Source organism: Peromyscus maniculatus, chromosome X (genome assembly GCF_049852395.1).
Source record: "Peromyscus maniculatus bairdii isolate BWxNUB_F1_BW_parent chromosome X, HU_Pman_BW_mat_3.1, whole genome shotgun sequence".
NCBI lineage: Eukaryota > Metazoa > Chordata > Mammalia > Rodentia > Cricetidae > Peromyscus > Peromyscus maniculatus.
Genome location: NC_134875.1, coordinates 61,749,239 through 61,768,120, shown reverse-complemented (window position 1 = coordinate 61,768,120; position 18,882 = coordinate 61,749,239). Strand labels below are relative to the sequence as shown.

Below are 18,882 nucleotides of genomic sequence, written 5' to 3'. Positions count from 1 at the left end.
ATATTGAAGCTTGATTAGTACATTCTGGACATTTTGCTAAAATACGGTATTCTTATTAGGATGCTTCAGAACTTTTCTATAGAGAAACAGTTTTATTTCTTAAATTGAATGTGAATGTCCTAATTAGAGTAATGTTAAACTATATTTGGAATAATTTTATAGTCTGTTTCTGTGATAACAGAGCACTCTCACTCTGTATATTCTAGAACACAGTATCTACCTTATATTTTATTTATTATGCATATTTTCTGAAAATATCTTTCTTTTTTAAATAATGTTTTTATTTATGCTTTGAGAATTTCATTCAGTACATTTGTATCATACTCTTTCTCGTTTCTCAACTTCTCCAAGATCTTTCCCGCCTCTCTACCCACCCAATTTCATGTTGTTTCTCTCTATATAAAACATCAAAACTGCCAGAAACATGGTTTGTGTTGGCTGACTATTCCTGAGCATGGGGCCTGCCATTGGCTGTGATGGATATATCCAGTGTTGTTTCTATGGCAAAAACTTAGTTTTCTTCTCCCAGCAGCTCTAAAACATGAACAGCTTCCTGGATGGCGGTGGATATTTTCTTTATCATACCTCTGTTGTACTTCAGATTTCAGTGTTTTCTCAGCATGTGGAAAATGGAAAACATTGTATATCTTTTCCTAATGTTTTGGAATATATTCTATAGGGATCCCCAGATATTTCTCTTGGAAAGTGAACTGAAATATGCCTAAACTTGGTTCTCCCTGTTAGCTGAGTGTGTATATATTCCCTCAAAGAATAAAAATTGTCAAAATCATATTGAGAGTGAGTTAGGAATGCCTATATTGAGAATAAGCTTCTGTGGTATTTTTTTTTTTTTTAAAATAGAATTTAGACTGACAGCCCTTTTGTACACTGGGGATCATTTCTCTACTTCTGAACATTTCTTTATTTTTGTTATTGTTGTCATCTAGTTGTCACAATTTAGTAAGGATAAATGGTCATACTTCAATATATACTAGTTGTACCATATATGTCAACTGGTACCTAATTAACACCCAAATTAAATATTTTCATGTAAAGCACTAGCATATAAAAATCAACATCTTTGTGTGGCCATTGAACCTTGAATATATTAATAAATAAGCATAAACCTTTCAAATAATTATTTTTCATTTATCCTTATTTTTTACATAGCTCAAATTAGAGGGTCTCTATTTTTTAAATATTTTCTAAAATAGAACTTAATAAATGCAATGCATTAGGCTGTTGTTATGGTTATGGCAGTGATTGTCATGTATATCAAAAATGATACCTCTAATATAATTAAATGGCAGAGGAAATAGGAAGTAGTTTATTTCAGAACCTCTTGAAGTCAACACAGTATTTTGAACAGGGCAAGTTTTAGAAGTAAAGACCAGAATCTTCATGACAAATCAATTAATTTTAGCATATTATACGAACATTTATTTTTTTTATTCCTTCTATCACTGTGGTTAAATTTTTTTGTGTCAAATAGAATGTAGATTATTTGCTTCCAATAAATTTGCTTTAGTAGTTTGTTAAAAATGAATTGATGTATATGCTATAGTGACTTTAAAATACATTTGCTTTTGAAATGACTTATATTGATTTATTTTGAAATTTCTGCACCTGCCTTTTGTTTAGGTACAAAAGTAAATCAGGTATATGAAGGAACAACATAGTAAAACTAATGTTTTCAAGCAATGGACATATTTTATATCTTTCTGAAATTTGTATTAGGATTTATAATCCTTTGATTTTATATCTAATTATGATAAAAGTGTGTTATATCTGTCATATTTATTTTTCCTGTGTAAAGTTTGTCATCAAATGTTTATTTTATCAAGAATTTATGGGTATATCTTTCAGAGTCTGACATTTGAATGGAAACTTATCAATATGAATGCATATGTCTATAGATACACATATTAATAGTGTCAGAAAATTATGAATAAAGAACACTTAGAATGCTTTATATTTATGGACATATTTTGCTAAATAAATTACAATAGTTTTCCAGTTTCTACTTTCCTTGAAAATATTCAGTTTTGCAGACACTTTTCTACATTTTAATAAAAACCTCATACCAATCAAACGGTAGTTTTGAACTCATTTTGTTTCTAAACAGGAGAATTTCTTGCTCTGAAATATATTTTTCGATGTTTTGGATGTTCTGGTTGTAACTGCCTTCTGTGCTCATATGGTAATATGGGCCATAAGCATTACATAGTTCTGTATTCCAATAAATGTCTTTCCATTGAAAGTGGAGTGTTAGCTCAAAATTAAGTTCTTAATATAGAAGAAACTAAGTGGAAATAATTTTATTTTTTATATGCTTTATATGAGATTATTTATACATATTTAAAATATATTTTAAAGCTGTTATAAAATTTTACTTTTATATTTACAAATGTGTACAGAATTTGGTAAATTCTTAAGTATGGAGATTCAAAAAAAGGACATCAAAAAGTGCTTTGTTTTGTCTTTTGCTTCAGTAATAGCTATTACATCCCTATTTATCATTGTTATTCTTGAATAAAAATAGAAACAAAAATAGAAAGAAGAAATGCATTCTTTTTTTTTTCTTTTCCTAATTGGAAGTACACCTTGCTTACATTTCCTTTTAGAGTTCAAGCTCAGCTCTGAACATCATAATCCCAGTTTGGTTATCACCCTTAAGTATCCACTGTTGTGATTATCGATTTGAATTTTCAAAGCTGCAACTTAATGGACAAATATTAAAAGATATTCCAGGTGATATATATTAAGCCCAACAATCTCTGGTGTGGCATGCTTTCAAACTTTTGAAATATTATATATTATTATGTTATTATTATTATTTGTTGTAGTAGTATTTGAAAAATTATCACAGGTTTGTAATGCATGTGCGTATGATGTATTACAAAAACAAATCTTTGATGCCCAAGTTGCTATTTTGTGATTAGGATAAGTGAAAATGAAGATTGGCATTGTGTCTAGCTATATCTAGACACAATAAAAAAAACTTAAAACCTTTTAGCTTTAAAAATCACAAAATATCATTCATAATAAATTTGTTTATGCAATTTTTCCAGGCCATTCTTGGGACTGTTGTGCTTGAATATATCTTTGCATTTGTTCTTCATTAGCACAATTGATCTATATTTGCTTCATTTTCTTGGTGCAAGAGGTACATGTGAATGTTCTAACTGCATGAGTTCTTTTGTGATTTCTGATGAGGATATTTAGTCAAAATGTTAAACTTGAATTCGAATTTTCAGCTATTAGTGGTTTTTTTTTGTTGTTGTTGTTACAGAAGTGATTGTTAATATTTTTAATGTGAATAATCAAGACTCAGGGCATGAAGAGAAAACGTAAAGAATGGTATGAGGTTCTTTTATTTTGAAATAGAAAACTTTAGCTACATTTACTTTCTTTTAGGAAATCAACTTCCTGGGTCAATATTTGAAATTGCATCTCTGTAAAAATGAATAATATTTTTCTGTCCCTGATTAGCAATGTGCTATTTTTAAATTGTCATTCATTTGCTGAAATTTATTTTTTATATTAGGGTCTTAAAGAAAAAGAGAATGATGAGCTTGATATTCAGTTGAGAGTGTTTGAAGAGAATAAAGAAGATGACCTAACTGAATTATCCCACCGTCTCAATGACATTCGAGCTGAAATGGAATATCCTTTGACAAACTAAAAACTAATTTTTACCTATGTTGAAAAGTGGGAATTGAGGATAATTTTTAATATTCTTATTAGAGTTCCTGTTTGTGAATGAAGTTGTAACTGCTTATTTTTATTAGTACTTCACCATGATGCTATGGTGATATCCATTCATGTAGTAGAATATTTTAAGGTGTGTTACTTCTGTTCCTGTTGCATTTGTTTATCTCTGTGAAGCTGTGTTACTGTGCCTGTCTAATACACCTGATGGTCCAATAAAGAACTGGCTAATAGCAAGGCAGGAGAAAGGATAGGCAGGGCTGGCAAGCAGGGAGTATATATAGCAGGAAAATACTGGGAGGACCCCAGGGACCAGCCACCCAGCTATACAGTGAGCCAAGGAGTAAGAGTAAGATTTTACAGAAGTTAGAGAATGGGAAAAGCCCAGAGGCAAAGGATAGATGGTTAATTTAAGGAAAGCTGGCTAGAAACTAAGCCAAGCTAAGGCTGGGCATTCATAAGTAATAATAAGTCTCCGTGTGTGATTTATTTGGGAGCTGGTTGGTGGGCCCCCAAAAAGAGTAAAAATTATTAACAATACATCCGAGTTGAGAAATTGCTACTCTGCTTTGAAGATATACTCCGACTACTGAATTCTGCATAATGGCTTGCTGTGTTAGAGATACACTTTGCTCAGTGGTCTTGAATAAACAAGAGCCTATGAGCCTAAGGCAGTCTACCTTACCAATAAGAATGAGGAAAAGTTCTTTGAGTTCATATCTGACAATAGCTAAGAGACATTCTGTATTTATTAAATGCCACTCCACTTACAGATACAGATCGCTGGAAATGTATGTCTTATTTCTCATCAGATATTTATGTTCCTTAATGATAGCAAAACTGTTAGATAAAATAGTAGCTGTCTATAACAAATCAGTATTGTAAAAGTTTCTAAATCAAATGCAGCAGCATATAATCTTCCTGTGCCAACTATCTGATGTGAAATTGTTTGAGATATAAGTTATGATTGTCATAGTTCTGCCATTAGTTCCCCACCCATTTACAATTCATTCTTTCGGGTTCTATGAAATAGGAAAACACTTGGGAATCAAAGTAACCCCTGATCTGTGCTTTTCTACCTGTAATATTTTCTTATCTTTCTTAGTCAAGTATTCTAAACAAACTGGAACAATATTTCCCTCCCTGAAATCCCTAGGTACTTTATTTGCCTTATATTTTTTATGTATGCTTCTCCTCTCTTTACAGTCAATAGAAATGTTATCATACGAAATAATTTCTAGTAATTTCTCATTCCAATTTAGTAAAAACAGTCTGCAGCTGCATCACTAATATAAATTATTTTTTATCAATAAACGTACTTTGTATTCATCTATGTAATCAATCATTTGATCTGTTCTGTAGCCATTTAAGGTCCTTATGATATTTTAACTCAGCACTCTCATGTGGTATTTAAAATATTCCATTGTCTATTTAATTCTACTGCCCATTTCATGTTGTTTTAAGATGTTAGATTACATCTTGTTTTTTACCTTTATTTTATGTGGACTTTCAAGATCCTCAGTGCATATAATGGTAGTTCACTTTTGAAGTTACTTATGGATTATTAACAGCATCTATACCACTAGTTTTTATATCCTAAAAAGGGTCGTAATAGCCATGGAATTTTCAAAAGATCAATTATGAACACAATTTTAGGCCTATTGCATTTGGATATCTAAAATAAACCTAGTTTTGTGATCTTTTGACAGCTGAATACTTGTTTGGCATCTCTTTTATCTGAGAATAAAAATAGATAGCAGTGATTCTATTGGAACCACAGACAGATCAAGACAAAACCTCTGTCACCAATGGATTGCTATTTGAATGGCCCTAGGTATTATATGATGTTGACAGTATAATGGGTGACTGATTAATACATGTGTTCATAACCAAGTGGCCTTGGAAATTTTCTTTAGGCTTGTTTCTCTACTTACAGGATTATTATTATTATTAGTATTAATATTATTATTTGCTATAGATGTTTAAATGGTATATCATGAAGTTGAAGCCTTATTATCAATAATAGAAACCAAGTGATAAATGTTTAACTTTAAAAATAAGGCTTCTTTAGTCATAAATGCACTATTCAAGAATCTTTGATGTTTTCCTTTACTCACTTTCTACTGATATGAATGAAGTCTACCATCTTCTCTATAATATGCTGAAAGACACTGCAGCTGAAAGTTACTTATTATCCATTTTGCAGCACTTTCTGCTTATCAGAAATGACTATTATATCAGGTAAGGTTCATATCTGATATTACTACATGTATAATTTGAATTGGATATTAAAAGAAAGTTAACAAGGTAGTTGGGCTGAGGAAATATATGCATTATATGTACATAAAATATAAAGGTTTTACTACTTTAGTCAACATTTTAAAAAAGAATTCATTTATTTTAATTGGGCCAGAAAAGATAGCTGCATATAACTATGGTTCTCACAAGCAACCAGAATATAAGAAGAAATTAACCTGTCATATATTATTGATTTTTGTAATAAATTTTTCTGCTTGATGCTGGTAACCCAATGAAAACATTGGACCTACTGGAATTTTTAAAATCTCCCTATTTTAACAAGTGAGGTTTTATCATTTCTTTTTATAATGTTTAGTAAATGTGTGATCTGTAAATGTAGGAGAATATTATTGTTTTTATTTTAGTTTTTGTTCAATGAAACAATTTTTTCATATCAGTGAATATGATGATAACCTATAGAATTAAGTTTTAAAATAGATGATATTGTATATATCTAAAAACTGGAAACATATATAACAATAGGTTTTTGAGTGACTAAAATTATCTATAGGCTCTATGTTCATGACCATGGGCTTATGTTAATGACAGTTCAAGATTCTTTTAGTTCCTTAACCCTTTTATATGTATGCAATTATGACATACTAGGTTCTTTGATTCTCAACACTTGCTTGAAAAATAGAAAAAGAAAGGGCTTTCAGAATGGTAGTTATATTAGCAACAAAAATTGACAGTTCTAAATTACCATATAGAACTATTTTTTTTTCTTCAGGCTACTATAGTAATTGGATGTTGAGGAGACACAAGCATGTTGAGACTACTAATGTATGTTTTTAAAAACCACTATAAATAATAATACATAATGTGGGTCATGATTATTCAGTTACCTGGGACATTATTTGGTAGAAGTTATCTATTTCTTTCTTTTTTTTTTTTCTTTTCTTTTCTTTTTTTTTTTTTTTTTTTTGAGACAGGGTTTCTTCTCTGTGTAGCTTTGCGCCTTTCCTGGATCTCGCTCTGTAGACCAGGCTGGCCTTGAATTCACAGAGATCTGCCTGGCTCTGCCTCCCGAGTGCTGGGATTAAAGGCATGCGCCACCACCGCCCGGCTTTCTATTTCTTAATGTTAATAAATGATAATTAATTCCCTCGTGGCATCTTTTAAAAAATTGTGTGTTTCTCTATGGTTTGTTTGGGTTATCATCATGAGTAGGTTTTGTGTGTGTGTGTGTGTGTGTGTGTGTGTGTGTGTGTGTGTGTGTGTGTGTGTGTGTGTGTGTTTGTGTGTGTGTATACAGTATTTGTTTAAGTGAGTTTCTGTGACCACAGGTCAAATTGGCTGCTGTGCTCTGTTAGTCTCTGCCTTTTTTTTTTTTGTTTGTTTGTTTTGTTTTGTTTTTTGAGACAGGGTTTCTCTGTGTAGTTTTGCTGCTTGTCATGGATCTCACTCTGTAGACCAGGCTGGCCTCAAACTCACAGAGATCCACCTGGCTCTGCCTCCCGAGTGCTGGGATTAAAGGTGTACCCCACAGCTGCCTGGCCACTTTCTGCCCAATTTATCTTGAAACAGTGTCTGTCACTGAAACTGTGGACTGTTGTTAAGTTCCTGTGGTCCTTCTGTAATAGCCCAGACAGTTCTGGGGTTTCAGATATACACCACCATGCCTGCCTTTTTACCTGGGTTCTGGGCATTTGAACTCGGGTCCTCCTTGCACAACTAGTGCTTTTATCACACTGAGCTGTCTCTGCAGTCCATACCATCTTTTCATCTTAAGGGTACTCCTGCGAGGTAGAGGTGGGTGACGCGTGCTTTCATTCCACATGTTGACTTGGTAACATCCCCTCAAAGAGAAGAGTTGTGTTTTTCTTAGTTATCCAAAGAGTGTTTCACCTCATTGAGGTTAAGGACTAATATTATTCATCCCCAGATCTGATGATGATTTTTAAAAGCCCTAGCCGTGCATTAAGTATTTCTTTTCATTCTTAATCTTAGGAATAGTCACATGATTAAACACACAGAATAGTAATCAGAATTTGTTTTCATTTGTTTTGGAGTTTTTAGTAGGTTGATAAGCTATATTTAGTGGTGCTTATATCATAAATTGTCTGAAGTAATACTTTTCTGTAATACTGTTGAATTTATTAACCCATGACAATTTGTCTTTTGTAAATTTTTATGCAAAATGTCCCATATTTTTACTTTTCCAGTCAGTGGTCATTTTAAGGCCAGAATTACCTTGAGAGATTACAGAATAATGATGTGTTTTCAAACTTTTGACACATCACAAAAAATTGCAGCTATAGCTATGCATATTAAGTATATATGGCTTTATAAAGTAGATGTTCTTAGAAATATGTTACGTACATAGGTCTTTGCATTAGTCTGTAACAGAAATGACTCAGCCATGCTTTGTAACTGGTGTGACTGTCCTGAATAAATGCTCTGCACTGCATTCCAGACATTGCTTGCCACCTAATGCCAAGAAATTCATCCTTTCTTGAAAATGAGAACTTGTGGCTGTCTAGAGTCATTTCTGTGCTCATAGATATAGGACTAGGGAGTTATTTATTTTCATTATCTTTAGAAACAATACCTTAAATAAATAGATAGGGTTCATAAGTATTTTTGAACACAAACATGAATCCCTGCAAACTAGAATATTAAGTCAGTACATATTTTCAGTCGATTACATCACACTCAATTTGGTCTCCTAATGTTCAGAACATCTTTAAGCCTTATTCATATTTTTTCTAAAGGAGTGTAAATGTTAGTGGAATTATTTTCTTAGTGGTGCTAGAAAAAAATTGAGTTATTTTAGCATTCTGAATCGCTCCATAAGAAAATTGATTGATGCAAGTAGAAAAGTATTCTCAAATACTTTGTCTCCTTTTTTCAGGCCACAGTATTATAAAATAATTGAGGAATGCGTTTCACAGATAGTGCTGCACTGCAGTGGCATGGACCCGGACTTCAAGTACAGGCAAAGATTAGACATTGATTTCACACACCTGATAGGTATGGATTACATTCTTCACTGCCATTTATGGTTCATACCTTCTGTATATTGAGCACTTTTAAGGGGTGGGACTCTCACTGAACTTCTATTAATATCTGGTAAATCGTTGTTGTGGCTGCTCAACTGTTATAACTTTTAGTTTTGAAGATCATATGAATTCTTCTTATCGGTTCAGATATAGTAATCTTTTTGATAAGTTTCAGCACTATCTAGTCAGTTGACATACTCCGCAAAAATCCATGTTTTTTTTTTTTTTTTTTTTTTTTTTTTTTTTTTTTTTTTTTTTTTTAAATAGGGGAATACCTTGCTTTTTAGAAGCATGGCTGTAGTATCCTTTAATTCAGTTCAGTTGTGGGAATTCTGTGTGTAGTGGAGTCTCAGTATTATAGACATGTTACTACTGGCTCTCAAATTTGAGAAAAGAAATATCATGGTAAGGAAATACTTATATACTTAAAGAATGCCAGCTAAAGAAACTTTTTTAGCAGTCTGATCAGTGATGGTGAACTTTGCTTTTGTGATATGCTATGCTCTATGGCTCTGCAGTAGGGATTTGTCTTTATAGCTAATCAAAACTACCATTGCCCAAGTTGAAGCATGAAGTTGCTTGTTTTTAATGAAAAAAGGTTACTGAATATCATCTTTATAATAATATTCATTCCATGGTAGAGGACAGACTCACAAAGAAGTCCAAGATTGAACATTATTTCTCATATATTATTTTCCATTTCTAAAGGGAATCCATACTTACTGTAGGCAATTGAGAGATTTCTGTAAATGACAAATATCAGCTACATCAAGATCACTCCCTTTTTAATAAGTATGTATATTATAGTGTAGATTAATTTCCCTTTAATGATAGTTCATGTTAGAATTTCAGAAATATATACTGTCAGCCATAATTAGATGTAGATTCCATCTCATATATTTCTAATCATTTTTTGCTTCATTTGAGTAGATGCTTGTGTAAACAAGGCAAAAGTTGAAGAAAGTGAACAAAAAGCAATGGAATTTTCAAAGAAGGTAAGACTGCCAAAATAGTAGTCTTGGTTTTTAAATAAATGTTTTAACCATAATATATAATTATTTAACCATAATCATATTTGTTTCTTTATATGACACTTTATAACTTGTCCTTTTGATTTTGTAGTACTTTTCCTAATAAGATAGTTACTTTTTCGTTCTCATCAACATAATTCATTAGGTAAGAAAAACACTAGCTTTATTATATTTAATGATAAATGAAATAAAATTAGGTAGCTCAAAAGGTACTTAGTTAAAATCAAACAAACCAAACAAATCCTTCATTGCTTTCCTTCAGCATTCACTTATACTACACAACTCCATAGAGAACTAGGAGAATTTTAGTTTCCCCTTAAAGCTATGATGAAATTTGGTGGTTAGAATGCTTTTCTAGCATGAACAAAAAGCTTATTGGTATTGATAACAGTCTAATTTTGGAATCCATTCTTTTTTTTGTCCCCTCATTTCTCTTTCTTTAGACTTCTTGGAATTTTGTAATTGCCATTTGTTAAATGATGATGTTACTTTGTGTAAGCTTGTTGGAACTTAAAATTCTTCTTTTTTCTGTGCTTTTAAGTGGCTTTGAATGAGTACAATATTTATATTATATTTTCATTTAGACACAAGATGGCCCTTTTCTTATTTGATAAAAGCCTACATACTATTTTATTAATGTTTAATAAAATTATCAAATTATCAAGCATTCCTCCTCCTCCCTTTTTACCCTCCTTCTTTCTTCTTTGCCTCTCCCTGTTAATGGATAGCACAGTACCTCTCTCTTATTGGTTGCAGAGAGTATTGAAGCAAAAGTCAGAAAAAATTTTCCAGTGTTCAGCCATCTGACAGCAAGACAAAGCATTTACACATTGCTTACACATTACTTGAGCATTTACATATTGCTTGCATATTGATAGAGCATTTACATATTGCTCAAAGGTAAGTTTGAGGTTAGACCATAACTTCCATTATTCTGGAAATTATGGAGTTAATTCAGGGCATTTGAAGAAATCTTTTTGTTCTTTCATGTACTAGAATAGATTTTAAGAGGTTGAGTGACACACAATCAAATTGTGTGAAACTCATTTTTATTGTTAAAAGATCATGTTTTTGACTAATAGGCCTTTATATTTATTGTGCTTTCCTTTTAAATAGCATGCCTTAAATTTCCATTGAATGTCATAGGCTCTCCTTAAATTTGACTACATACTGTAAAATTGGAGCACATTATGATGATCTGTCTTTGTAGTTTTCTCTAATTATATATGGTGTTCTGAAATCTTACACAAGTACAGTGATAATCATCAGTGGGAAACCCATAGAAGCTACTTACCTGGCTCATGGGAACTAACAGAATCTGAACCTTCATGGGACTGACCCAGGCCCTCTGCACATATTTCACAGTTGTGTAGCTTGGTCTATATGTGGGACTCTAGGTAGTGAGAACAGGGGCTGTCCCCGGTGCTCTAAATGACTCTTGGGAACCTAATCTTCATGCTGGATTGTCTTGCCTAGCCTGAATACAGGGGTAGGTGCTTGGTCTTATGGCAATTTGATATAGCATGCTTTGCTTAAGCCCTTGGGAGGCCTGCTCCTTTCTGAGAGATTATGGAGGAGGAGTGGATTGAGGAGGAAAAGAGGAGGGTGGATTGAGAGGGGATGGAGCTGTAGAAGGGAGTAGGGGGAGGGAATGGGAGGAGAAGAGAAAGGGGAAGCTGCAGTTGGGATATAAAATAAATGAATAAGTTAATAAAATATCACCAACAATGTTAGTTGCCAATATTTAGAATGGATATATGGCTTTACCTTAGACATTACCTATATGCATTCTCTTCTGAGTTATCTTTAAATGCAGTGTAAAGTACTTTTGAATTTTACTTGGTCTTTAAGAGTTTTGATATTGTACATGTTTTGATAATATTCACCCCTACTGCCAGCTTTCACAAAATGCTAGACAGTGATTATAATATCCAATCTTAGCTTTTCCACTAATTCACTGTTACTCTAAACAAGCCACTTATCACCATGGACTGTACTCCCTTCATCATTAAAAGGAGAGCATTAAATTAGGAACTTAAAAAAAGACCTCTTCTTTATTTAGGTGTGTATCATTTATTTATTTATTATTATTTCTTTAGGTATGTATCATTCCTATTTGTGTTTACAGGTAGCCTAGTGTTAAATTAAAAGCAGAAAAAATGGGTGCTTGTGCAGATGGCTTATTTGAAAAGCACTTTGAGACACTAACTTTGAGAGAAGAGTTACGATTATAGATTCTGGGAAATCATATTGATTGAATAAGCACATGTTGAAGGAATTCTTGTTTGCTTTGTTTTGATTTTGAAGAAAGAGTCTCATTGTGTCCTCCTTCTTGGCCTAGAACTCACAATGTAGTCCAGGCTGCCCTTGAACTTACAATGACCCTCCTGTTTTTGTGTCCTGAGTGTTGGGATTATAGATGTGTATTACTGTGCTTGCCCAAGAGCCCCATATTCTCAGTGAAGTACAAAGACAATACCATTTAAAAATCCTTCACCTCGTGTATTTGATTTAGTATTGGGATTTAGTTATATTATAATAGATTTTTATCAGCCTTTATAAGGCATTTTTCAAGTAGTGAGACAGAGGTGAATAAAAGCATAACTACTATAGTGTTTCGAGGTTTTGCGTGTGTGTGTGTGTGTGTGTGTGTGTGTGTGTGTATGCATGTATTCATGCATTCTTGTGTGTGTGTGTGTGTGTGTGTGTGTGTGTGTGTGTGTGTGTGTGTGTGTGTATACATACTGGCATGTTTCTGCCCTTTTGGAGAGGTCAGAGAACAACCTTCAAGATTCAATTCTCTCCTGTTGTCTTATAGGGTTCAAGGATCAAACTAAGGTTGTTATGCCTTTGTGCAAGCACTTCTTCCCTCTGAAAAATATTTACTTCCCTCATTTTCCTCTCTTGTGTTATTTAGAGGGTTTTTTTTAACCATCTGATAGACAGTAGAATTTCAGCGTATATCATTGTACTGTCATATTTTGTTAAGCACTGCCTTTTGTATGATAAGCAATGATGATTATAGCAGAAATAACCCCCCGGTCCAATTCCCATTTGTGTTAATGTACTTCCGGTCATTGTAAAAATGCATTTGTTTTGAAGATTGAATATTATTAAGAAGTTGTAAATGTATTGCATATTTTATATTTCACTTTCTAATTAAACTTAAAATATGTGGCAAGTCATTAATAACCAATATTAATTCTACTATTGAATTTTCTATAACAATAAACTTTCCATTACATGTGAAAAGAGACTTGATAGTCCATCCATTTTTTCCATTTTTTAAAGAGAATTTTCTCTGTGTGGATGCTTAGTTTTCAAGAGAATAATTAAGAACTTTATCCCTCTGAATGAGCTGTGAACTCATCAAAGCAAAAGCCATGCTACATATTTACTACATAGTATTGTTTGAATCATTCTCAAATCTGTATTAGTAACTGTACATTTATGATGGTGGTCATTGCAGTTTGATGAAGAATTCACAGCTCGACAGGAAGCTCAAGCGGAGCTTCAGAAAAGAGATGAAAAAATCAAAGAACTGGAAACAGAAATCCAGCATCTTAGAACCCAGGTAATGAAACAAAATGTAGACTTTAGTCACAATGACTTTGGGGGTAGAAAATTATCTTGTTAGTCAGAAGGAAAAATGTGATCAGAAACAGACTTTTTGGTAGCTATTGTCAGTTTCATATTTTAGTTGAAATAAGTAGAGATCTGATTTTTTCCAGGACAGTAAATCATTTTAATGTTTGGAAATAAATAAGGCTTCATTTGCTCAAACTGCCCTGAATATTTTTAACAGAATACATTATTGAAGCCAAACTGTTTATGACATGAAATTTTCATGATGATTTGAAAAATTGTGTGCATAGTATTTCCTTTCAAAAAGAATATAGAAATGCTCATGAATTTTAATTATCCAAAAGATTTCTTGAGATCTTTAAATCTAGACTATCTTCAATTCAAAACCTATACACTTTATTTCTGCCTACAATGCCTTGCACAGAAAAAACTCTTAATTAGATGTCTATACCTTAAAATTAAGTATACTCTCAACACATTTTGTGGCTTAAATGAATAATATGAAATTGAGAGAATGCCTTTAAATAGATATTGTCGAGTAGGTAGTCTATTTACTATGTCTGTCCCCAGTAATATACTGAGAAATTACTTCCAAAGTCACTGGTAAGCTGCAAAGTCCTTATGGTGGTAACCTTTTTCTACCCATAGCCCATATCATTTTTGTCCACTATTTATGTCTTTGCTTCTTCTTTCAGTATTATCCCACTTCCCATTCTTCATGTCTGAGAACCTGATATCTCTTATTTTCCCATTCTCCAAATGTGAGATATCTCTGTGTTCTCTCTGCCCTTGGCATTTTTGTCTGCTTTGATTTTCCTTGCACAAATATCACACTCAATTTCATATGTTCATGTATCACCTTTTAGTAGATGTCAAGACATTTGAGTCTATTTGTATTGAAATCAAACTCAATATTTTTCATCTGTTCCCTTTCCTTAAACCAGCTTAGCCTTCATTTTGACTTTTTTTACAATTTACCACTTTTTAAATACTGAAGTTTGATTTGTTTCTTGACCTGTTTCTGACAAATGAAGTTAGTTTTTTTTTAAATTATTCCAATGACTTTTCCACCTCTTCATTAAAACCCCAGTTCCTTCAGGTATACTCTCATTACATCTTTCCTGAACTATTGAGGTTGTCCCCGAATTTTTCTTCCTGCCTATAGTCTTTTCCTCCTCAAGTTCATCCTTTTGTGTCAATTAATCCTCACAAAACCTTGTTCCAATTATTATAACTGAAGGACTTATTGTATACAGTGGTTGCCTGCTGTATTTGGGATTAAACAAAACTTCCTTTCTAGAAATACTAAAAGCCTTCTGGCATGGGCTGCCTTATGCTTACTTCCTTTGCAGCATACACTCTGACCACTGTCCTAGCTACCACAACCTCTATTGCTGTTAAATTTCCCTTCTTTTGATCATATCTGTAGTGTCATATCTGGCTCCATACAGTCTGCCAGTTTTCCCGCAAATTACTTACAGATACTTTAATGATTTTTCATGAAGAAAATATTTTGTAGTCCACTAAATTGGATAAACATGAAATTCTCAGAGATTCACAAGACACATATTGAATACCCTGAGACATCCTACAACAAGAAAACCTCTCTTAACTCATACGCTTCCCTGACTCATTTGACCACAATATCTTTTGTTGTTTTCATTTTTACTTTTGAGATAGAGTCTCATTTTGTAGCCCTGGTACTCTATGTGAAGTCCAGGCTGGCTTTGAACTCACAGAAAGTCATCTGTGTCTGCTTCCCTGTGCTGGGATTAAAGGTGTGCACCACCATCCCTGGCTGGCTACAGTATCTTCTATGTTTGTTTTGTGTCTTTTAGAAAAGCCATCTCTTGCTAACAAATATCTACTCATAGATGCTGGTCAACCCCCACCCCCTCTTTCTTTCCTACATGTTATTCTTTTTCTTTTCTTTTTTTAATCTTTTGAGACACACTGTCACAGCATGCCCCGGTAAGCTGTATCAACTACATTACTACAATGTAGTGCTGTCTTGGATTAATCACTGCAAACATCTTTTTTAGTGTTGAGGATCAAACTTAGGGCTTCCGACATGTAAGGCGAGCAGTTCAGTAAATAAGCTTTCATTTACCCTCAGCTTTCATTTCAGTTTTTGCACTCAATTTCCTCATTTATAAACATTGAGGTAAAGATGTCATTAAATGTCCTATCTACATTCAAGTTTATAATGAACGCAAATAGAAGCAATAGATGTAAAATGTTGATATGCTTATATTACTATGCAAATGGATCCTACTTAGTATTACTCACAAGTATTTGAAGGCAACTAAATTATTGGTACTGTGAAATACTCTCTATAAGACTAATTGACACCCAAGGGATTTGAATCCATGACCTTGTCATACTTTAATCAAACTTCAGTAAGCTAGGCTAACAGTTTCTAAGCCACATGCCATACTTCTTTGGCTATATTTATAATGAAAGATATTAATTCATTATATTAGAGTTTTTCATAAAAATCTTAAAAACTGTAAACTTTCCTGTCATTAATATATTAGCAGAAATAGTCATTGTCTGTAGTATACTGTGTATATCAGAAGTCTTTATTTACAGGTACTGATAAAATGTATAACCTTGAAAATTTAGAAAGATAGAAACAGTCTTAAACCCGGAACATCTAACAGATGAGTATACTTTGTGTTATATGTTCTTATAAGCATTTAAACTTCTATCTGTTTCAGGGAGCTCCATCTTCAATTCCAGGCCCACCTCCACCACCTCCACTGCCAGGTGCTGGACCATGCCCACCACCTCCTCCTCCTCCACCACCACCACCTCCACTTCCTGGAGTAGTTCCTCCTCCACCACCTCCCTTACTTGGATTGCCTGGTGTTCCACCACCACCACCACCACCTTTGTTTGGAGGACCTCCTCCACCACCACCCCCTGGAGGAATTCTTCCTCCCCTACCTGTACCAATTGAGCTACCATATGGAATGAAGCAGAAAAAAGTATATAGGCCAGAAGTATCCATGAAAAGAATCAACTGGTCCAAGGTAAGACTATAACTTGAGGGACCTTTTTGCTTTTTCCATGCCTGACAATGTGTGAGAATTGCATTGCTGTGAGTCAGTATCATTTGATTTTTTTGCTGGCTTTATTGCTTTCCTCTGTGGCTTTAGCATGCTATGTTTCTCTTTAAATGTATGACCTAGATAACTGGAAACTTACAAAAACGTTGAAATTATGGTAAAGACAAAGGAAAATCAAGTTGAAAAATATATGACATGTATAATGAAATGAAAATAATTTCATACTTTTTATCACTATTAATATTTCTTGTTAGGATCCTGTTGTCTTTGATAATTGTTTTCATTGTAAACTTTAAAAAAAGTGTAATATAATTGCAGGGAGAGAGAGCCCAGACAGACAGAAGAAGAGGGTTTAGGGAAGGATGACTGGGAGTAATGTACATAATGAACATGTATTAAAACTTCACAATAGAATCAAATACTTGGCACATCAAATATGAAAAAAATACTAGGAACAAGGATAATGTATGCAAGTAGAATAGGAATATACTATTATATTATTTTGAGGGTCTTTTCAGTAGACACTTTCAAATGCATTTTACTGTATGAACTATTGCTTTTGTGTAGCTTTTCTGTATGCTTATGAGTGTAATTTTATATATTTGAAATAGATTAAGTGGATGATGAACAAAAAAGAAAGCCAGTCTTTGAAAAATTAAGCAGTAAGTAACAACATGCTAACTTATCATTGTTATTTTGTCTTAGATTGAGCCTAAAGAATTGTCTGAAAACTGTTTCTGGCTAAAAGTAAAAGAAGAAAAGTTTGAGAATCCAGATCTGTTTGCGAAATTGGCCTTGACATTTGCTTCCCAGATAAAAGGTACCTTTTATTTTTACGTATTATTTATTCCTGTGCCTCATGTATTGGAATTTATGTCTCTGCTAAAACATTCTAAGGATGTGTGAATGTATTATTTTCTCACAGTAAGTAGAGTCAAACATGAATATATTCACATACTAGCTATGCTTTACTCTGTAACCATATGAAAATTTTATTTGAATTTTGTTTTGCATAAATATTATTATTTAACTTAATGTATAAGCTTTATCTTTATTATTTAATATGTGTGCTATACCACATAAAATTGCTATTTTGCTGAGTAATAGAAGATTAATTTTTATATATACCATGTATCACAAAAATTGCATCATGGAATACTAATGTCTCTGCATTATATGGATGATGCCACATTTTCTGTCTTTTTAAATGTGTATCATTTATCAACCTTATCTCCCATGAAATCTCATAGGTTTTGTTATGAGCATATGTTCTGGGTTAATATACAGTTCTGATCCTCAGCAAATATAATTGTAGATTTGACAAAAGCATATTTCTTTATAATTATATTCTTAATATTTTAAGTATTTTACACATGCCATTCAGGTAATATGTAAGTCTCACAGTTAGTCATTGTGGTCAATGGAGTTTTTATATTTTATTTGAACATACTGATTTTAGTAGTTCAGTTAAATATATAAATTACACTTTGTAAATCAGTCTTTAAAACTAGTAAATGGAAATATTCTATCCTTTCTTCAAAATCAGTGCTTTACCATTCACCTGATTTGTCACTTTGTCAATTTGGACAGATAGAATGGAGGAGGAGGAGGGGTGGGAGGGAGGGATGGGGGATAGAGCTGTGGTGATTAGAATGTTCTGAAGAATTTTGACATTGAAAAAAGTGTTAGTAGTTTTACTTTTTTTCTATTTGTTATAGTTCTCTTCACATTTAAAATTTCTTCATTGAATTGACCTATTATAATTACCTTTTAGTACTAAATATTCTTGCTTAAAATTAAGTACCCATGTAGTTTGTTTGTTTTGAGACAACAAGAAAGATGATGACAGGAAGGAGAAATATAGTTTACTCTTCAATTCTAGAGTCAGATCTTCTTGAGAGAAAACAATTATTACTGATTTTTTATATTATGATCTAGACCACCTATGTGTTGAGAAACATTTTCAAAAACATTTTCCTTTGGTAATCCTTCCTGTTTTTAGTAATATACATTGATATTATTCTGTATTTGTCAACTGTGTTCTTTTTACATATTGTATATAATTATGTGTTATGGGTCTGTGTTAGTACATTTAAACATTCCCCTAGCTTCAGACACATTGATTTACTGCTACAAAATTTAAGTTGCAAATGTGTTTCTGTATGTGCTTTTGTGTGGGATGGG

At 32.8% G+C, this 18,882-nt stretch overlaps 1 protein-coding gene across 4 annotated transcripts in view; it reads left to right on the top strand.

The window, feature by feature from the left end:
• The window catches only part of Diaph2 (diaphanous related formin 2), a 748,266-nt gene that overhangs the window by 231,513 nt on the left and 497,871 nt on the right, over positions 1–18,882 (top strand). For all 4 annotated transcript variants that reach the window (XM_076562125.1, XM_076562124.1, XM_076562122.1 and 1 more), the window contains 7 exons: positions 3,548–3,666; positions 5,836–5,952; positions 8,864–8,982; positions 9,942–10,006; positions 13,512–13,616; positions 16,348–16,662; positions 17,404–17,518. In XM_076562125.1, coding sequence (XP_076418240.1) covers positions 3,548–3,666; positions 5,836–5,952; positions 8,864–8,982; positions 9,942–10,006; positions 13,512–13,616; positions 16,348–16,662; positions 17,404–17,518 — 955 coding nt within the window. The remainder of the gene's footprint in view (positions 1–3,547; positions 3,667–5,835; positions 5,953–8,863; positions 8,983–9,941; positions 10,007–13,511; positions 13,617–16,347; positions 16,663–17,403; positions 17,519–18,882) is intronic.